The sequence below is a fragment of the Engraulis encrasicolus genome, chromosome 8 (assembly GCF_034702125.1).
Source record: "Engraulis encrasicolus isolate BLACKSEA-1 chromosome 8, IST_EnEncr_1.0, whole genome shotgun sequence".
NCBI lineage: Eukaryota > Metazoa > Chordata > Actinopteri > Clupeiformes > Engraulidae > Engraulis > Engraulis encrasicolus.
In genome coordinates, this window is record NC_085864.1 from 28,376,644 (window position 1) to 28,404,213 (window position 27,570).

The 27,570-nt window shown below is 45.3% G+C and overlaps 2 protein-coding genes across 4 annotated transcripts in view; one reads left to right on the forward strand and one right to left on the reverse strand.

Moving 5' to 3' along the window:
* Window positions 1-420: 420 nt before the first annotated feature.
* The window catches only part of capn5a (calpain 5a), a 46,871-nt gene continuing 19,721 nt past the window's right edge, over window positions 421-27,570 (reverse strand). For 2 of the 3 annotated variants that reach the window (XM_063205367.1, XM_063205365.1), the window contains exons 4-14: window positions 21,366-21,574; window positions 18,496-18,688; window positions 15,889-16,082; window positions 9,233-9,310; window positions 8,449-8,644; window positions 5,861-5,983; window positions 5,234-5,430; window positions 2,907-3,028; window positions 2,540-2,626; window positions 2,053-2,189; window positions 421-844 (exon numbers count right to left, since the gene is read on the reverse strand). In XM_063205367.1, coding sequence (XP_063061437.1) covers window positions 662-844; window positions 2,053-2,189; window positions 2,540-2,626; window positions 2,907-3,028; window positions 5,234-5,430; window positions 5,861-5,983; window positions 8,449-8,644; window positions 9,233-9,310; window positions 15,889-16,082; window positions 18,496-18,688; window positions 21,366-21,574 — 1,719 coding nt within the window. In that variant the 3' untranslated portion in view covers window positions 421-661. The remainder of the gene's footprint in view (window positions 845-2,052; window positions 2,190-2,539; window positions 2,627-2,906; window positions 3,029-5,233; window positions 5,431-5,860; window positions 5,984-8,448; window positions 8,645-9,232; window positions 9,311-15,888; window positions 16,083-18,495; window positions 18,689-21,365; window positions 21,575-27,570) is intronic. The other variant, XM_063205368.1, reaches the window with a different exon arrangement.
* ompa (olfactory marker protein a) lies at window positions 23,803-26,608 on the forward strand. Its single transcript, XM_063205369.1, has one exon. It carries the CDS (start codon window positions 24,002-24,004, stop codon window positions 24,488-24,490), a length of 489 nt encoding a protein of 162 aa, XP_063061439.1. The 5' UTR covers window positions 23,803-24,001; the 3' UTR covers window positions 24,491-26,608.

Genomic DNA, 27,570 nt, shown 5'->3' on the forward strand with positions numbered 1-27,570 from the left:
GTCACCAATTCTTTTAAAGAGATTAGCGTAGAAAGGTACAGACTGTCGATAATGGTAATGGTAATGATAATGTTTGTAAGGTGTCACTGTGTTTTGTGTGTGTGTGTGTGTGTGTGTGTGTGTGTGTGTGTGTGTGTGTGTGTGTGTGTGTGTGTGTGTGTGTGAGAGTGAGAGAAAGCGAGAGAGCGAGAGAGAGAAAGAGCGAGAGAGTGAGAGAGAGTGTGTGTGTGTGTGTGTGTGTGAGTGAGAGAAAGCGAGAGAGCGAGAGAGAGAGAGAGCGAGAGAGTGAGAGAGAGAGTCTCTGTGTGTGTGTGTGTGTGAGTGAGAGAGAGAGAGAGAGAGAGAGAGAGAGAGAGAGAGAGAGAGAGAGAGAGAGAGAGAGAGAGAGAGAGAGAGAGAGAGAGAGAGAGAGCATGTGTTTGTGTGTGTGTGGGTGCGTGTGTGCGTGTGTGACTGCCATCGTAAATGTAGTTGAAAAGACCTTTGATATGTGTGTGTGTGTGTGTGTGTGTGTGTGTGTGTGTGTGTGTGTGTGTGTGTGTGTGTGTGTGTGTGTGTGTGTGTGTGTGAATGCGTACAGGCATGTGTGTCTGTGGGTCAGTGTGTCGCAACGTGTTGGACTGAAGACTGAAGTCGTCGTCGTTCCAAAGTCCAAAGGAACTCAGATGTTGGTAAGGACATCGCTGGTCAGCAGGCGTATGGTGAGTGTGCCAGGAAGGTCGTTGCTTTGCTGGTTCCCGCGGTCGCGCAGGTGAACAGTATGCTGCAGCTGCTGGTCGTTAGGGTCTGCCTTCAGGCTCACCTGGCCCAGGAAGGAGTCCTTGATGATATTGTGGTTCCATATCTGCCAGAAGAAATGAAGGAAGAATTACAAGGAGCACACAGTTACACCCCATTCACACACCAGCAGGGCTTGATGCATGGACGTAGGGGTGTAAATCACAGCCTCCATGACGATACGATTCGATGTCGATTTCTTAAGGCAGCATTTGGTTATTTTCGATATTTAAGAATGCCCCACGATACAATACAATACGATTTGATGCGATTTTTTCCCAATTACTTTTCCATTTCTATTATGTTATGGAGCTAGGGCATTGGGCAGGGGCCAGAAATTTGATTATTTTCGATACATAAGAATCAGGGCTTGACATTAACTTTTTCGCTTGCCGGCCACTGTGGCTAGTGGTTTTCCCGAGTCACTAGCCATCCAGCTATTCTACTAGCCACATTTTTTTTTTCTATCATGACGCTGAACTTCTAAACTCAGAAGATGAGGTGCTTAAAGCAAGAAGATGAGTGCATGGGTTTCTACATGGAAACAAAACAAACAAATTGAGTAAAAAACTGAGTAACTGAGCTTTTTCTTGAACTTTAACACAAACAATTGATACACAAGGGGCAAAGTGCACAATATACGCTATTCTGATATGTCCCATAGATTAAGCTATCTGCCAAAGTGGCTAGTGACACTGAAATTGTTAGCAGCCACAGCCCAGTTTTACCAGCATTTGGCCGGTTGGCAGGTGCCAGTGTCAAGCCCTGTTAAGAATGCCCCACGATTGTCGGCTGTAGGATCGATGCATCAATACATATCAATTATTATTTACAGCCCAATGCATGAGAATGCTGTGTTTCTTTTTTGGTTTTTAAGTATTTTTGGGGGACTTTTGGCCTTTATTATTACAAGACAGTGTGAGAGTAGACAGGAAATGATTGGGAGAGAGAGAGATGGGGCAGGGCTGGGAAATAACCCCGGCCAGATTCGATAATTCGGTAATTCGACAGTGGAGGACAGACAGGAAGCGATATGGGAGAGAGAGAGTGAGAAGGATAGGGGAAATGACCCGTGCCGGGAATCGAACCCGGGTCACCCGCGTAACAGTCCAGTGCCCAGCTGTTAGACCCACAGCTGAGCCACCAATGTAACACTTCAGTGGTAGACACTGATTGTAAGGAAGGCTAAGGTTTTGGATGCAGTGAATGACATTGCTGCTAATCTGTGTTACAAAACAACATTTGTAACAGAAATGCAACACAATACAAACACACCTCTATGAGAACCCCCTCTTTGGCCTTCTTCCGATAGAAAAGGCCCTTGACATCGAACTGGGGACTGCATGTGTCTTTGAAGACCGGCGAGCGCACCTTCTCTCCCTCACAGCGGATGATCACGTACGGGTCCGAGGCTGTGGTCAGATACGAAAACAAAGTTAAACAAAGGAAGAAAAAAAAAACGTACAAATGTTTTGGTTTTGGTTGCAGGACTAGCAAAGTCACATGAAAACTAAAAATAAAGTCCGCACACCAAGCTCCTGTTTCTCTTAATTTAATGTAGTGACGTTTCGGGCAGCGAGCGTGCCCTTCAATCAGACAAGGGCATGCCGCCTGAAACGTCACTACATTAAACTAAGAGAAACAGGAGCTTGGTGTGCGGACTTTATTTTCAGTTTCCATAGATTCAAAAACAAAACACTTCATGAGGACTTGTGTGCTCCTTAACTTCACAGTGGAAATGAGTGACTACATAGCTACCAACCTTTCGTTCTATCTGTCTTATCCTGGGCTGGGTGGACTGTAGCCTGTCTCACAGCAAATAGCTTTGCTGCCTCAAAACAATCCTTCTCTGCACATGCATATAACACAACGCATAATACATGATGTGGGTGAGGAGCTGCAGAAAGCACTACCATTTATGTCCACAAGAGGGCACTCTTAGCCAGGTGCATTTATGACTTAACCACAGAGAAAAAAATCTTCATTTATCAGGTGTATAAAAGAGTTTCTGGGTGGTTCACAGTTATATTACATGTCCTTAAACACATATTAAAAAAATCTACCAAGTTTGACATCAGAAAAGGTATTTTTTGGCAGAGTGGCTGCCGCCAGGTCCTTGTTTGCTGTACCTCCGTCGGAGTCCTGTGCCTGCAGACCGTCGGCAGCCACAACATGGACCTGCGTGACCAGCTGGGGGTAGCCACACAGGCCTGACCAGCACGTCTGTGGAGGCTCATCCAGCGTCAGCTCTCTGGCAAGACAAATTTATACATTCACACAGACACACAGACACAGACACAGACACAGACACAGACACAGACACAGACACAGACACACACACATACAGTACATGCACAGACAGACACACAGACACACGCGCGCGCACGCACACACACACACACACACACACACACACACACACACTCACACACACACACACACACACACACACACACAGACACAGACACAGACACAGACACACACACACACACACGCACACACACGCACACGCACAGTTTCAGGTTAGTATCTACTGTAGGCAATGCCCATTTCAAAATTCACCAAATAGAATAGAAGCTGAATAGACCTTCAATGCATACATTAACATTGCAGCTTTTTTAGAGGGGCGCAAACCTATTAGATTTACTCCTAACAAACACCTACAGTAGCACAAGTATGGCTGCCCTTGAGAATGCCACAGGATGGCATAGGGTGACCATCTGTCCATTTCCACAACCTGTTTACGACCAGGTCCAGGTGTCCGTCTCTTTGTCTGGCATCAAGCCCTCGCCTTATGCTTGTCGCCTCGAGATGCAAGGAAATGCAGTAGAAGTTTTATTCAATATCTCACGAAAGGACATTTCAAACGTAATTTTCTCATATTCAAGTGGGATGGTGAATGGAGAAAAGTCCCCCAAAAGTTGTAGTGGCTAGGCTGACAGCGGGGAGACTTGATCGTTTTCTCCAATGGCGGGGCGTCAGCAAAGCATGAGGCCACAGTCATGGGCCGAGGGCGGGAGGCTGCATAAGGGCCAAAACATACCAAGGCGGAACGGAACGGTCGCGGGACGAACGCGGTCTTTCTGCTTAGTTTCGGACGGTGTGTTTTTCTCTGCCTTTCACACTGACAGCGTCGGCGTGCGCGGCCAGTCCTGTTCAAAACCCTCCCCACAGCCAAAGCTAGCATGCTACTTTGCCATTCATTTGAATGAGACACCGCCGGTCACCGGCGTGAAAAATACGCTCGAGTTCTATTTTCCAAATGCAGTGCGGCGCGGAGCCGGCTCCCGCGGCGCTGACGGTCCACTACCGCCGGTTGGTGTGTAAGATATGTTTCAATGGATTTTCACCGACACCTGTAAAAAACGCGGCCGTTCCGCAACGCTTTACCGCCCTGGTGTGTAAGACCCCTAACGAGAGGGACCCCGAGGAGTGGGGCAGCAGCGTTTTGGGGGGCAGGTGCTTGGGGGGTTGAGGGTGGCCTGTGGAACTTCCAGCTGCCTTACTAGGCTATATAGACGATGTATGTTACATAGGGGCATTATTGTCACATGCTTTTCATTGTCAACCATTTTGTAGATGATCATGTCAACATGGACCACAGTACATGGTGACCGAAAAAAAAGAAGTTTTTTCTTCTTGTAGGGCAAAGGGGCAGGTGCTTTAGCATCACTTCATCCCTATCTGTGCACACCGGTGGGGTGGGGCTGTCCTGTCCGGATGAAGTTTGGACAGATGGCCACCTTAAATTACACAGCACAGCACAGCAGCTCAGTGGCACCCCCACTGTACTCTTCGGCTGGCACGTTGGTGAACTCTAAACCTATTAGAGTTACTCCTAGTCCTCACTAAAAAGGAGGGAAGGAATTGACAAGGATGCAAATGGTTACTCTGTCATTTTCAATTTGTGTACATTTCTGCCATTTTGGGCCTGAAATCCCCCCCCCCCAAAAAAAAAACATTAGAGACGCTAACAACTTAATAAGGATGCAGTAAAGCATTAGCACTGATGCGTGTGAGAAAGCCACAGTATGAGGCTGCAGCCAGGATCTCAGTGACACCCCAACTGTACCCGCAAGTTGGCTGGCACGACGGTGAAAGGAAACAGCGAAGTCTAAATCTGATGTCCGTGACTAATGCCGCAGGAGGGCACGACACGGCACAGGAGCTTTAGTGGTAGCCCCGCAGGAGGGCAGAGGAGGAGGTGCTCCATGGCAGTGGCACCCTCAGCGGCAGTGCTTCCAGATTGGGCAGTTTTGCGCCCAATCGGGCTGCTGAGAATGGCCGTCTGCGGGGCCTTTGGGCGGGTTTTTCTGCAAAGTTGTGCCCATAGAAATCAATAGAATTTTGTCCAAATTGAGCAGGATTTAGTGCATCCAGGCGGATTTTGCAGCATTATTTGGGCTGGAAATCATCAGTCTCATCTGGCAACCCTGCTTCACGCGGCCTACTGTACCTGCAGTCGGCTGGATTGTCAGTGAAGAGGCGCAGCAGGAAGTCCTCCTGCATGCCGGGGTCAAAGGTCGTGGGGATGATGACGTAGCGGCCCTCCTTCAGGTCCTGCCGCAGGAAGACGCAGCGGGAGTTGATGTAGATGGAGCTGCCCACCTTCTGCTGGTTGACGTGCATGCGGTACTTCCTGTTCAGCTCCACCTGGTGGACGGAGGAGGGAGTGACACAGCAGGCTGCTTCTTACTAACAAGTGTAGCACTTGTGTCACAGTTAGAAATAAAGTTATCTATCTAAAATCTAGGTTCAATGAGCGGTATAAATTCACAAGGCAAGAATATTTCTTTGAAACAAAAATGAAAGGGTAATAATATTTATAATTATGTACATAAACTTAGGGATGACGTGGGGGAATGAGAATCTTCACGGACTACACACTAAGTCGCAAACGCCCCTGCAAACATCCCTTGCAAAAGTTGCAGTGTTTGCCACTACTCCCTTGGGGCGCCATTGGGGGCTGCCCCCTTGCACGGATGAGGCATAAAATTTCGTTGTGTGCTGTGGAGTGCTGTGTCACCATGACAGCGGGAGTTGGAGTTTACCAGGTGGGCTTTCACTTTTCACCACTGCTTACCCGGTGGATGTCGAAGCCGATGGCCAGGTTCTGTCCTTTGCCCTCGCTGGTTTGGACCCGGCGGTCCCTCTGCTGCAGGCAGATCAGCACCTCGTCCTCCGCTTTCGTCACATCAAACACATACTGGATGGGGAGAGAAAAGGGGGGGAGATACAAATGTGCATTATTTACTATTTTAATGGGTCACTCACTATTATTGCAGGAGACAAGGAGATATAGGAAGACGGATACAGGGAGAAGGGGAAAGAGAGACAGAAAGAAAGAAAGAAAGAAAGAAAGAAAGAAAGAAAGAAAGAAAGAAAGAAAGAAAGAAAGAAAGAAAGAAAGAAAGAAAGAAAGAAAGAAAGAAAGAAATAGAGGGTGGGGGTGAATCCACACAAAGAGACTGAGAGAAAGGAACAGGTAGATAGGTAGAGAGGGCAAAAAGAGATATACACCTAGTGTGACAGAAAGTGAGAGAGAGTGACAGAGAAACAGAGAGACAGTAGACATGAATAGTATTCACAATCTTGCCCTGTCACATTTTAACTTTAATGACAATGTTAATGCTGTGCTCTGCTCCCAGTCTATTTAGTGTTTCAAATTTAGCGTATAAGATGCACCACTACCCCAAGAGACGAAGAAAGACATTGAGAAAAATAAACGGGTAGAAAGAAGATATATATATATATATATATACAGTGCCCTCCATAATTATTGGCACCCCTGGTTGAGATGTTTTAAAAGCCTTAAAATAAATTCAGTGTTTATTGCAGAAGAATGCTGTCACACTGAAAATTGTAGGAAAATGTAGCCTTCAACTCACATGAATTGTAAGAAAATAAAAAAATCCCTGACTAAAAAATAATTATTTTTCATTAAATCACCTGTTCCACAATTATTGGCACCCTTAACAATTCCCAGGAAATAAATATAATTGAAGCATTTCTGTCATTTCTACAGTAGTTTACAAAGTTTACCAGAGTATGTAGCAACATTTAATTAGTAATTCATCACTTCCTGTTTCCCTGGGGTATAAATATGACGTGACACCGAGGCCATTTCTCTTATCCACTCTTAAACATGGGAAAGACAAATGAACACAGCATACAAGTGAGGCAGATGTGCGTCGACCTTCACAGGTCAGGCAGAGGCTACAAGAAGATTGCCACTCAACTGCAGCTGCCCATATCCACTGTGAGAGGAATAATTAAGAAGTTCAAAACAACTGGAACAGTGGTAAACAAGCCTGGACGAGGACCCAAGTTTATTTTGCCACCACGCACAGTGAGGAGGATGGTAAGAGAAATCAAAAGATCTCCAAAGCTCACTGTTACAGAATTACAACAAATGGTAGCATCCTGGGGTCACAAAGTCTCCAAATCAACCATCAGGCGCTGTCTACACGCCAACAAGCTGTTTGGGAGGCATGCATGGAGAAAACCTTTCCTCACTCACAATCATAAACGCAAGCGTCTGGAGTTCGCCAAGCGGTATTGGGGCTTCAACTGGGACCGTGTGCTTTGGTCAGATGAGACCAAGATTGAGCTTTTTGGCAACAAACACTCTAAGTGGGTCTGGTGTACCACGAAAGATGCCTATGCTGAAAAGCACCTCATACCCACTGTGAAGTATGGGGGTGGGTCAGTGATGCTGTGGGGCTGTTTCGCTTCCAAAGGCCCTGGGAACCTTGTTAGGGTGCATGGCATCATGAATGCTTTGAAATACCAGGACATTTTAAATAAAATTCTGTTGCCCTCTGCCCGAAAGCTGAAGCTGGGTCGTCACTGGGTCTTTCAGCAAGACAATGACCCTAAACATATGGCCAAATCTACACAGAAATGGTTCACCATACACAAAATCAAGCTCCTCCCATGGCCATCTCAGTCCCCTGACCTCAACCCCATTGAGAACCTGTGGGGTGAGCTGAAGAGGAGAGTACAGAGGAGAGGACCCAGGTCTCTGGATGATTTAGAGAGATTCTGCAAAGAGGAATGGCTGAAGATCCCTCTTTCTGTCTTTTCCCATCTTGTGAAACATTATAGGAGAAGATTAGGTGCTGTTTTGTTGGCAAAAGGGGGTTGTACAAAATATTAACACCAGGGGTGCTAATAATTGTGATACACATTATTTGATGTCAAATAATTATTTCTTTATGTGGGATTTTTTCCCCACTGAATAAATGCACTTGTATTGAAGGTTGGATTTTTCTCTTTTTTTCCATTAAGGTCCCATATTATTTAGAAAAAAAATAAAATAATTGGAAGCTAAAAAACACATCTCAACCAGGGGTGCCAATAATTATGGAGGGCACTGTATATATAGAGAGAGAGAGAGAGAGAGAGAGAGAGAGAGAGAGAGAGAGAGAGAGAGAGAGAGAGAGAGAGAGAGAGAGTACTACCATACCTGTGGGTTCAATAGGTAGGTCTCCATGTGATTGATGTAGAGAGAGAGAGAGAGAGAGAGAGAGAGAGAGAGAGAGAGAGAGAGAGAGAGAGAGAGAGAGAGAGTACTACTGTACGATACCTGTGGGTTCAGTAGGTAGGTCTCCTTGTGATTGATGCAGAGAGAGAGAGAGAGAGAGAGAGAGAGATACTACTGTACGCTACCTGTGGGTTCAGTAGGTAGGTCTCCTTCTGGTTGATGCAGCCTCCGGCGCGGCTCCGTCGGGGGTCGTTGTGGTGGGTCCAGGAGCCGTGCATCACCGCCTCCTCCCACGTCTTGTGGATGCTCAGGTATGACGTGTTGATGAGCCGGCACAGGATCAGGTCGGTGAAATACTTGCAGAAGTCCTCAAAGTTCATCCTTTTTTTTGCGATTCAAATGTTTATTTATTAAACACAGTCAGTACTGAAGCAGCTTTCAGTGGCGCATCATATAGAAGACAAAGATAGAAAGAACAGCATCGAAAGGATTTAAAAAAAAAGTTTATCCTACAGTTAGGGGGATAATGGCAGGGGCATGTGAAGTTGGGCAAGTAAATAGAGGAAATGGATCCATTTGTTAACTTTTGGGGAAATTATTTTGACCACATGGAAGAATATTCTAAGTTCAACAGAGTCCAACAACCAACAACTTCTCAAAGTGCCTGACATACTACAACCTGACATACTACAGACTTCTTCAGAGTCCTTTGGACATCATTTAAAAAATATATTATATTTGTATATTATGATATTTTAAATCTTAAAAGCAGCATTCCTAATGTCCTAAAAAATTCAAAGTGACAGAGTGACATTTCGATGTTAAGTCGGTAGCATTTTCAGATTATTCACCTTATATTTATTTGTATATTATGGTTTTATTTATTATACTATGAAATCCTAAAATCAGCATTTCCTAAAGTCAACAACAAAATCAAAGTGACAGCTGATATGATGTCACACGGCTCACCAGAACTCCCCATCGTCTTCCACGGTCACGCCCAGCTTCTCCCGCTCACTCTTGCTGACTTTCTGCCACTCCTCGGAGCTGTTAGTCGACACACACACGCACGCACGCACGCACGCACGCACGCACGCACACACACACACACACACACACACACACACACACACACACAGACAGACAGACAGACAGACAGACAGACAGACAGACAGACAGACAGACAGACACACACACACACACACACACACACACACACACACACACACACACACACACACACACACACACACACACACACACACACACACACACACACACACACACACACACACACAGGACAGGAGAGGAACAAGAGAGAGGCAGCAGAGGGAATGCTGAGGATTAGGAATCTGAAAAAGCTTCCCCTGAATAATTTATAATGAGCGAGTTATGAGGGCTACGGCGGCCTGGAATCAGATTTCCCTCTCCTTAATCATTTAAAGAGGGGTGGCGGGGGCTGGGGGAGAGAGGGCAGAGGGCTGGAGAGGAGGAGAAGGAGGTGGGGGAGAGGGGGCAGAGGGCTGAGGAGAAGGAGGAGGAGGAGGTGGGGGAGAGAGGGCAGAGAAGTGGAGGGTGGGGGTGGGGGTGGGGGGGTAGAGAGGGGAGAGAGCTGGATAGGAGGAGGAAGACGGGGGGGGGGAGGGGGGTGATCCATCATTTAAAGAGGGGTGGTGGGGAGTGAGGGTGGAGGAGAGAAGTCAGGGAGCTGGAGGATGAGGAGGAGGAGGAAGAGGGTGGAGGAGAGAGGGCAGAGAGCTGGAGACGAGGACGATGAGGTCGGGGGTGGTGGGGTAGTGGGGGGAGTGCTCCATCTTGATTTTTCAGCCGTGATTAAGGCAGGGCAACCTGCTCAGCTCTGCAGCATGTGATGTGATATTCAGCAAACACGAGCTGGCAGAGGACCAGCCAGCGAGGAGGATACTCCACTCCAGACATTACAGCCACTTTGCTTTGCCTGGCACAGCAGAGCAGAAATGCTGACAAACAACATACAGTACACACTGTGGCATCCTTCCTGATGGTAATCAAGCATTTGAAGAGTTCAGATGCAAAACCCCCTAACTCCATTTCTGAAGACCTGCACTTCTATATTTTTAGAGAACCCTGTTGTTGGTTTGCTTTACATTCATTTACTTGATAATACATATAAATAGTTATATTACATAAATAAAATGAAAAAATATGCAATTTTGATAGCTTTGTATTAAATAAAAATGAATTAAGATTATTTTCTGAGAAGGCACTTTTTTGCATCTGAACCCTTCATTTATACCCCATTGCTGATACTGGATGCCATGAGTTCTCTCTCTCTATGCCTGATGTATATTTTTGCATGTTTTTGATCATATTGAAAGGTGCACTGTGTAATATTTTTAGTAGTTAATATCCAGAATTCACACTGTCCATTCACAAATGTTACCCTTTTAACAATCACTTACCACCACAATCAAATTCTAGGCATTCATTATGACTGGGAAAATTGCAATTTTCATACATGAAAAAGGGGGATCTTCTCCATGGTATGGTCCATTTTGAATTTCCAGAAATAGGCATTTTAGCTGCAAAACTTATGGTCCTTTGGTCGTACTAGTAAATATTAGTTCATTATTTAGTAAATATCAATGAAAAGATCCAATTTGGCAATAGGCAGCAGCAGTTTCAATGAGCAGCATAGTTGCAATACCTACTCTGGCCACCCTCTTACACAGTGAATCTCTAAATATACATTTGAGGTGTATGGAATAATAATAAACAACAATTTAAGCTAGTCTTGTTGGTAGGATGAATGTGTGCTGTAATATAAGAGATTAATAGAAAGCATTTTTATGGTTTAACAACAAACACACCGAAGCTCAGGTTGCAGACAACAACTCTGTAGTATGATGTTCTGTGTATGGGCTTTGAATTTCACATACTGTATCATGATTAAATTGTGATAAACTCTACAGGAAGAACCTTGTATTAACCTTTGCTAAGCGGTGTAGAAGCACAAAATATTAACCTATCAACATATCAATAAACTGGCCAGCAACTTATGCTCTCTTTCAAATGGTTGTGTTTACGTTTTAGTGCTTTCCTTTTCTTCTAAGTTTATATTGTTTCTAGGATGTAGCACCCAGTCATCTTTTTGTTTGTGAGTTGAGGGTGTTCTATGAACTTTACAACTTCAAATGGTTCCATTAAAATAAATGTATGAACAATGTTGTGTACAGGCACGCTCTTCCCTGAAAGGGCAACGAGTCCTAAGATTTGATTTGTTGGCCCGCGTGCTTTCAACCAGCAGGTGGCAGCTGACCTGCATGAGAGCCAAGTGAGGCAGAAGAGCCAGGGTTGCCAGAGATGTGATTTCCAGCCCAATAAATGTTCAAAATCCACCTGGAGGCACTAAATCCTGCACAATTTGAAAACCATTCAATTGATTTAGGTCATACATCTACAGAAAAAAACAGCCCACTAGGTTTTTCTTTTAAGCCGCAGATGGTCATCCTGAACAGCCCAAACGGGAGGGAAACCGCCAAGTCTGGCAACCCTGAGGGGAGATTGTCCCACTACGCCAAGCGTGATGAGATTGGGGGGAAAGGCTTGAGAGCAGAACACATGATGGCTATAGATCCTGACAGCCTGTGAGCTCCTTCCACCGTTTACTCCTTTAGCCTCTATACAATCCACTCACTCACTCACAAGTCTCGACTCTGCTCTGCTCTGCCCTGCCTGTCCAACAACAAGAGGATTTATACCGATTCAGTAGCAATTGCAACATATCACTCAGGAGTCTTTGGTCATCACTTGTGTTTTATTTGTTTATTGATGTATTGAAATCGTTTTTATACTATATAATATTTGTGATTGTATTTTATTTCAGTACAATTATATTATTATTTTGTTTGGAAGGAATCCAACTGTCCACATGCAAATATCAAATAACAAGACAAAATCAAAAATAGAAATAATAGTTAAAAAAAAAACATAACAATATTAATTGTTTTATTAATTTTTTTGTCTTCAACCCAGTGCCGCTACATAATCCAGTCAGTCAGTCACAAATCTGCCCTGCTCTGGCTGCTTGTTCTACACCTCCACAGTGGACATACAGATCCAGAGGCTCCCTTTTGGAGCTCACATTCCAGGTGTCTTTGAGCATCATTTGTTTAAATGTATTTATCATTATCATAACCAGGGCTCTAAATTAACTTTTTCCACCACCAGCCAATTTGGCTAGTGGACATTTTTTCTTACCAGCCAAACAGAAGTTCAACTAGCCATTTTTTTTAATCTCGCCAAAATAAACTATGCATTATGCTAGTTATATTTTTTCTAATTATGGTCATTTTGTCCAACTGTTTCTACAATACAGATACACTATAGGCCTGCATAGGCTACTATATGCCTACATAATAAGCATATTATAGGCTATATAGCCTATTTTTTCATTATTGCTTAACTTCTGCTTTATTTTTTTACTTTCATTACTTAGGCCCAATTAATTTGATTAGTTTTTGTTCAATTCCTCTGAAAACAGCTGAATCACATCACACAAGCCACTCGCATAACAGACCTTTAACATACAGTAGCCTAACCAAGCACACAGCCAAACACTACAAAACCAAGGAAGGAGAAGAGATGAGAGGAAAAGGAGAGGAGAGAGGAGGAGCTCTTCTCTACCATGCGCAACAAAATGACAAGAAGCCTAGTTTAATTAAAAGTAGGCCTAAATAATATCTCGGGAATCTTCGCTTCCTTAGTTACTTCCACAGCTTCGTCGTTGGTTGCTTTGTTTCCTTTCCGATGGCGTGGGCTTTCCAACTTAGTTGCGCCAGGACTCGGAACACTTTCAGAATACAACTGAACTGACAGCTACGGCCACACTACTCTGACAGTCGGCTCTCCTCCTCTGCCCTTGTCGCTATTTCGTTCCACAACCACTCATTTTTAACGTCACTATTTACAATTACTAGCATTCACCAACACACAGAACCTTGCTCTAACCCCCGCCACATTCTCATAACTCGCACAAAACATAGTCTACACAACAGAAGTAGCTCTATGCATTATCTGCGCAAGTCCTGTTATTGAAACGGTCAGGGCCTCGCTGCTTCAAAAATGCAGCCTGTTACAGCAAGGTTCATATAGTAATAATAGCAGTAGTGGCGTTAAAAAGGTTGTAGCGAAAGCGACGAGAGCATAGGAGGAGAGCTGCCTGTCAGAATAGTGTGAGCGCAGCTTAGCTGACAGAAGGCTGGTCGTCTGAAATGTTTTCAATCCTGGCGCGCGCAACAGCTTGGAGTTGTCGCTCGCTGCACTGGAAAGCCCACGGTGGGAGGCTAAGTTGCGATGCTAGTGTCCATGGGTAATGTAGGAAATCTCGCCGTCTAACGTTTGTCAGAGCAGCGGTTTACCCATAGAGGTAGAAAATAACACTAGAGAGGACCCCGCCCCCCTTTATACGGCAATCTGTAGCAGCCATTATCTGTAGGTAGATCAGAGAAATGGAAATTAACAGAGAACGAGGCTCACCTCTGTCAAAAATGGCTTAATCATGTGAAAATGTCCATCAACACACTATACAAGGACAATATTTGAACTGTGTTGCTAACTATGTTCATAAAAGATATTATTTGATTTTTAAATGTATTTTATCGACTCATATGATTTAAGTAGATATTTAGCCTGACATTTCAAATCTGGTCTTTGATTAAAGTGTTACTTCATATTTACACAGTTTTAGTCAATTTCTTGACAGGGGTGGGCGTGTTCTCCATTGACTTGCATTGCCTGATTGCACCCCTACACTACCTACGGAAGTTGGGAAGCTCCAGCTGCCATTTCCCAGTGCTGTCACAAATTGCTGTGTCCTCTTTAGTGTTATTTTCTACCTCTATGGGTTTACCGTTCATAAGTTACTGTACTCGGGCGCTACTAGCCAAATTGGCGGGTAGGTATTTTTTTCTACTAGCCAAAATTAATTTTCACCCGTGTTTGGCGGGTTGGCGTGTGTTAATTTAGAACCCTGATCATAACAGTTGTATGTGATACAATATGTATTATATTTCAAAGCACTGCATCTGAATTTGCAAAAGTTCTAATGCAAATGGTGAATGCAAATTCTTAATAAAATAAAATGTTAAGTTAGTTCTCCATCCAGGGCACATGGTAACATAGAGTAGGTTAAAGTCTGACATAGGAGCAGGACAAGCAACTGACCGCTTCAACAAGGATTTTCTACTCACGTATTTTATGTTTTCTGTGACATTTCGGGTAAAAGCCCCTGTTAGAGGTGGACTTTTTCCGCAGAAATACACTTACCGCGTCAAGAGCGAGGCGAGCGACGGAAGTAATTGACTTTCAATTGAGTCGCGCGACAAAAGCGATTCTGGAGACTAGAGCGATTTGCGCGACGAGCGCGACAGTTTGAAGTTGAAATCCTTTCAACTTTCTATGACACGGTTCGGCGACAAGCCGCGACAGCCAATGACTGTATAGAGGTCAGTGACCACAGCCAATGGGAATGCTTCAATGCTTTGCCTTCTGCCTGTACGGACATACTCTAGTCTCTTCAATCGCTCGTATCGCTTGCTGCTGCACTCTGTCGCTTGAATCGCATCGCGCCTGGTCTATTTGTTCGGTTTCTCTCTTTTTTACATGGTAACATACACACCTGCCAAACCTAAGGCAAAGGAATGAACAAATGTCCTAATGCAAATTAGTTAACATATAATTTGTTAATAAAATGAAATGTAAAGTTAGTTCTCCATCCAGGCACATGGTAACGTACACCTGCCATGTTGTTCCCTATCCCTCTCTCCTGGCCAAAGGCAGGGCTAGCTAGCTAAGGTAGAGTAATATAAGGGACTCTCTCACGCAGGAGGTTAAGGAAGCCAAGATTAGCTTCAGCCAATTAAAATCTGCCATTTCAACAGAATGTGGGACCACGCCCAGGCACAAATGATGGGTTGAGTTGGGTGATGAGCTCTCACACGCCCACATTTTATGTAGTGTGAGGATGAAGTGTTTTAAAGCAAGTGCATGTACATTCACAAAACACCACCACATCCTGTTATACAGTACGTGGTTGCCACTTATCTTTTTAGATAAGATCCTATAAAATCCTTTCTTGCTTTTTTGCCTTTACTTTTGACAGTGCAGTGGAGGAGAGACAGGAAATGAGTGGGGAGAGATGGGGAAGGATCGGCAAATGACCCAGGCCGGAATCGAACCCGGGTACTGGCGTAGTAACCCAGTGCCTTACCATTAGGCCGCGGCAGGGCCCAATAAAATCCATGATGATCCATGCGTCAAATTCGAGTTGCGCATGGTCAGAGCCTGACTAGTGCTAACTCAGATCCCCAGTGTTCAATATGGTGTTTAGCATCAATTGGCTGATTCACTTGTATGGGGGGCGGGACATAGTACATAGTAACTCCCTCTCTCCAGTTTTAATCAGTGGGAGAACAATTGCACACAGGGCCCCAGGGCAAAACACTAACAGGTACCCCACTGCTGCCATGTCAAGATAGGGCAACCACCACCACCAGTACAGAAGGCCTCTGGGGCCCAGGGGCAAGAACCCCACTTGCCCCTCCTATAGCTCCGCCCCTGTCAATAATACCTCCATGCTCTCTCACCTGTCGCTCCAAGGACCGTTCCACTCCCTCTCGCCCCAGGGGTTACGCATGCGGATCATGGACAGCTTCTCCGACTTGAAGTAGGCCAGCAGGCCGTGGCCTAGCCGCGCCTTCCGCACGTCCGTCACACCGTACGCGTGACCCTTCACCAGCCCGCAGGACAGACGCGCCTCCATGTCGGCAGAGGTGGTTGCCTAGGAGACCGGAGGGGAGAAAGAGCAAGCCGGAGCGGGGCTATTCTTAGAAACAAACTCCACCTCTCCCTTTCTTTCTTGCTCTCTTTATCTCTCTATCTCTCTCTTTCACACACACTCTCTATTTATCCTTTGTCCTTCTCTCACACACTCTCTCTCTCTCTCTCTCTCTCTCTCTCTCTCTCTCTCTCTCTCTCTCTCTCTCTCTTTAACGGGTTAATGTCACATGACCTCCTGTGTGATTGTTTTGTGTGCGGGTTGTGGGTGTTGTGGGGGTTGTTGGTTGTGGAGTGGACGCATGTTGGATATGTCATGCCTGTGTTTAATTGAGCGGAGGCGACTGGATTTGCTAATGAGCGGGGCTTCCAGGCAGCACAACACAGCAGCACAGCAGCGCGGCTGGCTCAGATGGCGTTGCAGCAGCGATGCGCTACTACAGTGCTCTCCGCAAGGCAGGCCCCATTAGCGGAGCTGACCTCCTCCGTCTTGCCAAAACACACCTGTCAGATCCACATAGCACTGCCCGCGCCGCCCCGGGAAATGACAGGCTATTTACTCTCTCTCTCTCTCTCTTAGTCGCTCTCTCTTTCACTCTCTCTACCCCCCTCTCTCTCTCTCTGTGGTATTCATTTTTCTTTCTCTCTTTCTGTCTCTCTCTCTCTCTCTCTTTCTATCTGCCCCCCTCTGTCTCTGTCACATACATACATACACAGACACACACAGAGACACAAAAACACACGTACACACACACACACACACACACACACACACACACACACACACACACACACACGCAAACACACACACACAAACACACACACACACACACACACACACACACACACACACACACACACACACACACACACACACACACACACGCAAACACACACACACAAACACACACACACGTTTCTTACTGCTGTAAAATGCCTTTCTTATGGAGTCAATATTTGAGTAAACACAATATACAGTGATCAGTGATCTATTGTAATCTAATCAACAAGCCACACACATTTACTCATAAATGTGTAATAGAAATCTTCTGTAGTTGGAAGTTGTATGTAAGGAAGAACACAGAGCATGCTTTAAGCTATTTTAATTATGTTAATAATTAAGCTATTTTAAATATGTCAATAATTAAGCTATTTTAAGTATGTTAATGCAAGGAAGGGTACCATACCCGTACTTCATAGTGTTGTTGTTGAGTATAGCACTACTTTTAACAAGTACACTCAGGCATGTAAGGCACTGTGGCAAACTCAGGCAGAATGGCAAACATGCCTTGAGAAGCTCTCCATGGAAATGTGGCTGAACTATAGGCACACTGGCCTCTGTTGACACAGCCGTACTACTGTGTGTGTGTGTGTGTGTGTGTGTGTGTGTGTGTGTGTGTGTGTGTGTGTGTGTGTGTGTGTGTGTGTGTGTGTGTGTGTGTGTGTGTGTGTGTGTGTGTGTGTGTGTGTGTGTGTGTGTGTGTGTGTCTGTTTGTGTGGGTGGGTGTGGTGTGTGAGAAAAAAAAAGGGGGGGGGGCAAAAAGAGGAAAAGAGAGAGTGCAAAAGGGAGTGATGGCGTGAAAGAGTTAACATGAGAAAAAGAGTAGACGAAAGGACTAAAGACAGAAATGTGTGACAGAGAGCAAGAGAGAGAGAACACGCAGAGAAGGTAGCAAGACAAGTGTGAATGTCTGTGTGTGTGTTTGTGTGCGTGGTGTGTGTGTGTATGTGGTTTGTGCTTTTGCTTGTGTGGTTGTGTGTGCGCGTGCGTGTTTGTGTACTGTAGCAATCTACTGTCGTGAGGCCACTGCTATTGGAGCACACCAACAAGGTGGGGCCCTCGCTCCATGTGGGGCCCAAATCCTGGACCCCACATGTTTTGACCCCTTTTGCTGGGGTAGTTTTGTTGTTACTGGTAAAAGTGAAAGTGTACTACAAACATTTCCTCTCTGACAGGTTAAGGTTAGGGATTGTTTTGGTTTGGGCACAGTTTAGCATTCTTTAGCTATTGTTAGGGTTAGTATGAATGGAAGTCAATGGGAGGGCCCCACAAAGCTAACCCCTTAGTGTTATAACCTTACTGTCACCAAAATTGTAATGGCTATGTAATGTCTTAATCTGTTACTTAAGGCTCACTGTAATGTCATAGCATTGCTGTTAAGATGTAGTTGAGCATTTTCAGCCAGCGACCAGCGACCCCATCTGCACTAAGAGGCTACGGTGGGGCTGTGTGTGTGTGTGTGTGTGTGTGTGTGTGTGTGTGTGTGTGTGTGTGTGTGTGTGTGTGTGTGTGTGTGTGTGTGTGTGTGTGTGTGTGTGTGTGTGTGTGTGTGACGGTGTGTGTGTGTGTGTGTGTGTGTGCGCGTGCGAGCGTGCATGCGTGTGTGCATGCATGTGTGCATGCATGTCCGTCTTACTCGTATGGAGCAGCTGATGAGTCCTCCGCGGTTGTGAACCTTCAGCACGCGCTCGAACAGCTCGTTGCGAGCCGCCTCGTCGGTGGCAAACTGCCCCTCGTCCAGGTCCATGGGCTCCGAAACGCCCCCTGTGAAGTCCACCAGCGCGTCGGCCGTGTTCCCCCCGTCCAAGGCTTCATAGCACCCATACAGCCTGATGGAGGAAACAACCATTATTAAGGACAATGTTTCCCAACCAGGTGCCACTTCAAATTCCTCTAAGGGCCGTAAAAGGCCCGTACTATGAACACATTCCAGTAGGGCAGGAACAATACACTCAACTCGCGATTCGGTTCGCATCACGATTTTTGATCTATGGTTCAATACACCCCATGATTTTTAAAATGTATCTTTTGATGATCGTTTATAGGTAGAACAGGTTACAAAAGGTTACTAATATTAATCATGTAAAAAAAAAGAGTTTAAAAATAATCATTGTATTGATCTGAAGCTTGGAAGCACCATCACATCATGTCATGTGGTTGTTTTCTGGACTGAATGGTAACAGAACTTTGAAAGGGCGTATCATGATACTGGCTTCTTGTATCACGATGCAGTATGGTGACTCTGCGTATCACAATTTCTCGATTCGATACGATGTTGCTACAGCCCTACATACCAGGATTTCCCCCTGCACTTAGGACCTCCAAGACATAGGTTCCCCACCCCTGCACTGCACTAGGGGTACGGGAGCACACCTCAAGCGGTACATGGAAAAATGTAACAATAACAAATATATGGAGTGTAGTCCATGGGAATAGAGGAACACATATAGAGCATGAGAGAGAGGATGCTCATCATATGACAAAATGGCTTAGGGCAGGGGTTCCCAACCTTTTTCAACTTGGGGCCCACTTGAAATTGTCACAAATGTTCGGGGCCCACCTCTGACCCAATTAAGAATAAAACTCAAATAAATCAACAGCAACACACACCAAAATATGATTATAATTTTTAGAAAATGATTTCAAGGCCCACTTGGAATGCCATCATGGCCCACCAGTGGGCCCCGGCCCATAGGTTGAAAATCACTGGCTTAGGGGGTGTATGCAGGACAATAAAGGTTGGGGCACACTGGGGGATTAAGGGGATAATTTGTTAACAAGAAGTTTAGGCCCTTTTCTGAGTTGTCTGTAATGCAGAACAGTGGTCCCCATTGGAATTTACACAATGGAGGAGCAATATTAAAGGGATCATTTGGTATTTATTTAGCACTTTCTCCTTTTTCTGCAATGGAATAGACTGGTTCCCACCAGAATCTTAGATGTGTGATCCTGTTGCCATGCTGAAGCGAACAGAGGCCATCCTAAATAATCAAAATAAAGGAACTTTCAGTGCAAAAGAATACACATTCTCTTTGGAGCAGTATAACATGATGTGCTAAACTGTAAACATTCCTTTTGATCATTCTGACAAGGTGAGATCAGCTGACTGCAGCTCATAACACATAGCGATTTCACTAATTAATTTGCATCTCTCTCTCTCTCTCTGCTCATTAGGATTCAGCGTTTTCACAAAGTGGTGAATAAAACAGTGACATGGAGTCCGTCTTTTTCATTTTTGAGAACTTTGGTGGCTTTATTGACTGGGAGAGGGAGATGGAGTAAGGTTGGGAAATTACCCAGGCAAGACTCGAACCTTGGTCCCCATAGGCATGCAAACCCATTTGTGGTCGGTTGCCTTAGTACACTGCACCTCGATATGGAGTCCTTCTTAACCCCTTTGTGCAGAGTCTATGTTATAACCTTACTGTCACCAAAATTGTAATCACCACCTCTTCATCTGTCACTTATGGCTCGCGGTTATATTATTAAGTATAGACCAATAAATATATCGATCCAACATGTGCATTTTTTAAGTGTATCGGTATCGGCCGATAAGCGTGTGGTTTTGGCCGATATGCAATATTTATTATTTTATGTCATTCGTTTTTTTTTTTAAAAGCACCAATTTTTGTATTACTTCATTGTTAGACATTACTTGATTGTTAGAGTGGGTGTTTAAATGTTACAAGTTCTACCTCAATTTGAGTTTATTTTTAACTTGAGACCTGGAATATTTGTCATTTTTTAACCTTTTTTTTTTAACCCATATCGGCCCCAAATATCGGGTATCGGAAATCGGGTATCGGCCAAGGGTGATGAAAAAAAAATCGGTATAGCATCGGCCATTTAAAAAACTTGTATCGGTCGACCCCTATATATTATAGCAGTTTAGTTTTGACGTAATTGAGCCTTTTTCAGAAATAAGTGAATGGGCAAGCCGACAGACCCATCTGTGCAAAGAGGCTAGCTTAAAAACAGGACTCGCATCGCTACATGGGTACAAACAAGAAAAGAATAGGGGGGTCATTTTACTGATGTTAAAAAGTAGAAACAGCGCGCTAAGCCCCCCACATTTGGGCTTGCATGCTGCCCACCCACGGGGACCCCAGTTCGAGTCCGGCCGGGGTCATTTCCCAATCCTCCCTTGTCTCTCTGTCCCATTCGCTTCCTGTCACCATCTTCGACTGTCCTGTCAAATAAAGGCATAAAAAGCCCCTAAAAATAATAATAATAATAATATTTTTTTTAAAAAGTAGAAACAGGCACTGTGTGGCCTTATAGTAGGGCACTGGGTTACTACACTGCCGACCCGGGTTCTCGATTCCTGGCCGGGTCATTTACGATCATTCCCCGTCTCTCTCTCTCGCCACACATTTCCTGTCTCTCCTCCACTCTCCTGTCCTAGTCTCCTAGTAAGATTAGCATCTACTAGCCATTTTGACCGGTGATGACAAAAAGTGAATTTAGGGACCTATTAAAAAAATCAAGAACAGTTGGCTGTCTTACTTGGCGTAGGCCTTCTCCACCAGGGCACTCCAGAACTCATTCTTGTCGTTGGAGTGACAGTAGACGAGGTTCCCGTCCAGAGTCGGCAGTCGGTCGTCGATGACCACGTCCACCCACTCCCCGAAGCGCCAGAAGCGGAAGTGGAAGATTCCGGCGTAGGCTTGCGGCTTTTCCCCATCCCACTCCTGCTCCTTCCAGTCGGGAATGACCTGAGGAGGACACAAACATGGAACGACAGGGGTGTCATCCCATCGCCGGGTAAGAAGAACATCACGCCTTGGCCTAACGGTGGGGCACTAGTCTACTGTGCGGCCGACCCGGGTTCGATTCCTGGCCCGGGTCCTTTGCTGGCCCTTCCCCGTCTCTCTCTCCCCACTCGCTTCCTGTCACAATCTTCACTGTATTATCATAAATAAAGTCGAAAAGACCAAAAAATATCTTTAAGAACACCTTTTCTTGCATTTGATGTTGATAATAAGCTGTTATTTTCGCTACCTTTTGTTCCAAGCTGATGCAACAGCCTACAGTATGTCCTTAGTCAACCCCACAGAGTTACACAACACACAGGTCTCAGGGGGTGCGAAACTTACTGCTAATGACAAGTGGGGGGTATTAAAAACATCCATCATTGGCACTAGGCTCAGATCCAGAATAACACAGTATAGTAACTGAAAGAACAAGACCATATCTGGAAATAGGTTCATATTAAACCTCCCCTTTAATTAAAGAATAACCTTTCACCTTTCTTCTGTTCCTTCAGCCATTCTCAGCTACTCAGTCTGGTGATGTTACCAGTGTTGCCAGATGAGGATGATGATTTCCAGCACAAAAAATGCTCAAAACCCGCCTAGAAGCACAAAATCCCGCCCAATTCTATTGATTTCTATGGCAAAAATTGGGCGGGTTTTTCAGCTAAATGCCATTTTTACCCGCACACGGCCATCCTAAGCAGCCCAGTTGGGCGGGAAACAGCCCAATCTGGCAATACTGGATGTTACGGCACTTCTGGTTCTAATCTAGCAATTATCATTGAATGTCATACTTCCAGCCAGTTGTTACAATGTGATACCACTTTATACCATACCATTACGGTATATCTGCTAGCTTGTAGGAAGAACTTGTGTTGCCAGAGTCAGAGAAGGTCTGGAAGTACAGGAGAAAGGTAAAACTCAATCATTTAAAATGAGGTTATTTTCAAATGAGGTTATTTAATCATGGGCGTAATTTTAGGTGTGGGATGGGGACATGTCCACCACTTTTTCCACACATGTAATGCAAAAATAGCATACCTGGACAACTAGCCATATTAACATCCCCACCACTTTCCAAGCCAACCATACACCTTTGCTTTTAATGTACAATTTAAAATCACAGCGTGTACAGTACATATGAAAACTTGAAACAAAAAGACAGCAACCTGACACCAGCCAGCAGCAACAAAATAACTTGGGTCTGTCTCCAAGTCATCCGCATTTCAATTCCCACGGCCTGTTACCTCCGCACACAAGACACAACTGAGGCAGGTAGAAACCTCTAATTGGCCGCTGACGACCCTACGGGAATCCCCCTTCATTGGAGCATTGCTTCTCTTACGTCATTAGCGTAGCCGTTGCCTAGCGTTCAGCATATGAACACGTACACATAAACACAGGGAAGCCGACAGGGGGAGGGGGACAAAGGGGTCACTTGTCCTGGGCCCTGGGAGAGAGAGGGGCCCCAGAATTGGATCGTCATCACATTGCATGTATTGGGTTTGGGGCCCTTTCATGTGTCTTTGTCCCGGGCCCAGCCAAAGCTGTTAGCGGCCTTGCATGCACACATAGACACACCAGGTATCACCAAGTGAGAATCCCAGCTCATGCAGCTCCCAATTGCCATTCTTTGCTCTTGACACATCCACAGCTCCAGTGCACGGCACACACACACAGAGGGATAAAAGCACACACGGAAACGCATATACACAAACACACAGACACACACACTGACACACAGACACACACTGACACACACACACACACACACACACACACACACACACACACACACACACACACACACACACACACACACACACACACACACCCTGCTGTGACACAATCAATAACGTTCCACACGAAATGAGCCCTACTGCCTGGAGGTACTGATGGGGGAGAGAGACAGTCACAACAGAGGAGCAGGAGGGGGGATGGCAGGAGGGGAGGAGGAGGAGGGGGGGGGGCAAAAGAGATGCAGAGAGGCAGAGAGAGACCAAAAAAACAGACAGAACTATTGCAGCGACCCAGTGTGACCAGTCGTCGTGCCAGTAAGCATCTACCAGCTCTGCTCTGCCTGCTGATGCCGAGAGTGTAAGCAACACCAAGAGAGAAAGAGTGAGAAAAAAGTGAACGAGAGAGAGAGAGGGGGAGAGAGAGAGAGAGAGAGAGAGAGAGAGAGAGAGAGAGAGAGAGAGAGAGAGAGAGAGAGAGAGACAGGCAACTATTGCAGGGATCCAGTGCAACCAGATATCGTGCCAGTGAGCATCAACCAGCTTTGCCGTGCTGTGCCTTCTGTTGCTGAGAGCGCCAGGAAAAAAAAAACACGAGTGAGAGGAAGAGTGTGAGTGAGAGAGAACGAAAGAGAGAAACAAACATCCATCCATGGCTGAGGAGGAGTTGGAGCTGGTCTTTGTGGAGGACCTGCAGCTGACAGAGGTGATGCGGATTCGGGTGCAGACCCTGCAGCAGAAGGGCCAGAAGAGGCAGGACGGCGAGAGGCTGCTGCTGCCCTACGAGGCAGTCTACCGGCTGGACTTCTCCAATCAGGAGCTGGCCTTCCTGCGCTGGAGGGTGGGCGTGAAAGGGCCCGGGCGTCTGTCCGTCACGGGCATCTCGCAGCTGTGGACGCCCGACCTGACCAACCTGATGACGCGGCAGCTGCTGGAGCCGACGGGCCAGTTCTGGCGCTCGGCCGGCGACCCCGACGACTCGCCGCTCAAGTGCCTTGAGGCCGACATCCAGGAGTTCGGGGAGCGCATCGCCGAGCTGGCCAAGGTGCGGAAAGTGATGTACTTCCTGTTTGCCTTCAAGGAGGGCGCCGAGAAGGCCAACGTCAACTGCTCGGTCATCTTTAAGCCCCTCTCAGGTTAGGAAACCAGAGAACAAACTTACAACTAACTCTGGTTACAGCTACAGCTAGTACTATGGATAGTTCTTACAACTAACTCTGTTTACAGTTACAGCTAGTACTATGGATAGTTGTTATGACAACCTCTTTACTCGAATGCTTTTTCACTAGGAGCAGTTAGGAACTAGAACGCACCACCACCTAGTTATAGCTAGTACTATGGCTAGTTTTTTTTTACAACTAACTCTAGTTAAAGTTTAAGCAAGAGCTATGGCTAGTTCTTATAGCCTAACTAACTACGCTTAATAGTTTTTAATAACTAACTCCATCTTGTGCTGCTTCTCACGACAACAAAATTCATTATATAGAGTTCCAGATCAACTCCTGTTCGACAAACTATTGCTTGACTGTTTGATTATTAGGTTTATGTCATTTTAAATTCTTTTGGATATTTTCTTCTGAAAGGATCAGATTGCATTGAATGTTGAATTTCCATCTGAATCTTAATAACAGACTTGACACCAATTATGACTAATCCACATTCTTACTTCATTATACTTAGTAATTTAATTCAAGAATGTTTGAGATGTTTACTTCAAATCATGTGCAAATCATGTGTTGTAATTGTGATCTATACCAAACCTTTTCCGAAAAATTAAGTGTAATTGCAAACTGAGCAAATATGTGAAGTCACCAGTGCTAGTTTAATTAAATGACTATTTTTCACACTGATGTGATTGAGTACTACTGCATGTGTTATTGCATGACTTTACGGACGAAAGTGTAAACCATGGGTGCATGTGTGCATGTGTACATGAATGTGTGCGCATTGCTCTAGTCTAAATTAACACCAGCCACTGGCCAAATGCTGGTGATATTGCAGTTAGGCTCTTAGAAACAACCAACTTACTAGCCACTTTGACCCATTAGTGAGTGTGTGTTTGGCTAGTAAGATTAACATCTAAAAAAGTTAATTTAGAGCCCTGTGTGTGAGTGTACATGTATGGTTATGTGCAAGCAAGCGTGTGTGTACTGCATGGGTTTGTGTGCGTGTCTGCATCTCTTGGATAGTGTTGCCAGATGTGTCTGATCAAGTCCCGCCCAAAAGGTTCTCAAAAAACGCCAAAATGTGCTGAATTCCGCCCAATTTCATCAAATTGCATTGATTTCAATGGGCACAAAGCTGCAGAAAAAAACGACAAATGGGCAATTTTTCCCATTTTTACCCGCAGACGGCCATCCCAAGTAGCCAATCTGGCAACACTGCTCTTGGCTGGGCTGCTCTATGCAGCACAGTACAGCAGCTCCCTGCCTCTGCCTCTACTGTGGTCAGTGAGTCTATAGAAGGTCAGCATTGCTCTGCCACCGCAATCAGCCAGCAGAGCCAGCAGGGGGACCGATCGATACATGCTGTCATCATGGGCTGAATATCCCTGGTTGACACACAAGGGGACATACTGTACCCAGTACCCACCCCCTGCATCATGACAGAGGACATCTGTAGTACAGGATCACAACTCAGTGTTCTCCCCCACAAACCAAGTGGCGTTGTGTGGGGCTATGGGCAAAAACATTGGACCAGTGGTAGTGCTATGTCTGCACCAGCATTGACATGAATGTTCTGCTGTTGATCAATTTGTGGTGCTGCGCTAAAGACTGGAGTATGTATGGGAAACACTAAACATGATAAAAAGAACCAGGTACAATAAATAAGCACACTCCAGTTCGTCAGTAGTAGCTGTAGTAGCGGGCAAGAGAAGCTTTGATGAATATCAAGGAAAACGCTCTTCACTTTTCACTGCATCCACTGGGTCAAAGATTTTAATCGTTCCCTTGTACATACATATGAATCTAGTTATCTGCCACAGCTTCCAATATACTGTACTGTAACCTGCATATTCGGACACGTCTTGCCTGCGACTGCTGAGTGGATCTGGCAAATGAGGAAGCGGCACCTTATTAACTCGGTGTCACAACCTTCACGTCCTGCGATGGTATTGGCAGTGCTGACGACAGCAAACGAAAACTGCCCTGCGCTCTACGACTGCAGAATAGAGGTCATCCTAAACCAGGGAGAAAGAATGCAAACTATGTGCACACATACCTTAACCCTACCCCTGAGATACAGGGCAAGTGCATACAGTAATGGTCTCGGATACAGGGGACATTTAATTCTGAATAAAACTTAATTCTGCTTTGAAAACAACATGTAAACACTTCAGAATTCAGAATTAAACGAAAGTGAGATGTAAACTCGGCAGAACTATTTAATTCTGAATTATCAATTCAGGGGTGTGTTTCTCAAAATGATAGTTGCTAACATCGCTAGCTACTTTGTTGTTTCCAATGCAATTGTTCATTGACAACTACCCAAGTTGCTGGCTGGCTAACAACTACGCTTTTGAGAAATGCACCCCTGAATTTAAAAGCATGTAGATGTGGCCAATGTTACAAACTGTTATGTACCTAATACACCAGGGACCGTAAAATAAAGTATAACAGCCTGCTGTATATACAACACCATTAGCTCAGATGACTACTTCCAAGATTACTGTAAATGGGAACCTGTTGAAACAGTGATCTAGCTCAGTGGTTTTCAAAGTGGGGGCCGGGGACCCCTGGGGGGCGGCAAGGAGGTGCTAGGGGGGCAGCGGCAGGTTGGCAGGAAGAGTAAACTAACATAAAACAAAATAAACCATAAGCGAAACAACACAGCATTACAATAATCTATTGAATCTCTGAACATTAAGAATGATAATATCATACTATTATCATTATTCTCTTATATACAGTGGGAGGTGGGCTTACAGACCTACTGTATGGTCTTGAAAGGGGGTGCACAGAAAAAAAGTAGTGTGGCACGACCCATGGGGGGCCTTAGCTGGAATCTACTGGTATATGGGGGGCCTTATCATGGTAACGTTTGGGAACCCCTGATCTAGCTCACTGACTTGATGGTGAAAAAAACCCGCACAGCAGGGACTAGCTTTATACTGTAGTCAGTGGTGTAGTCTACGTAGAACGCGGGTATACGGAGTACACCCACTTCTAAATGTCAGGGATTTCAGTATAGCCACTTAAAATTGATTGATCCATTGTTTTG

Bases quoted from the DNA above. Each gene is read 5' to 3' on its own strand.
- ompa (XM_063205369.1), top strand. From the start codon at position 24,002: ATGGCTGAGGAGGAGTTGGAGCTGGTCTTTGTGGAGGACCTGCAGCTG.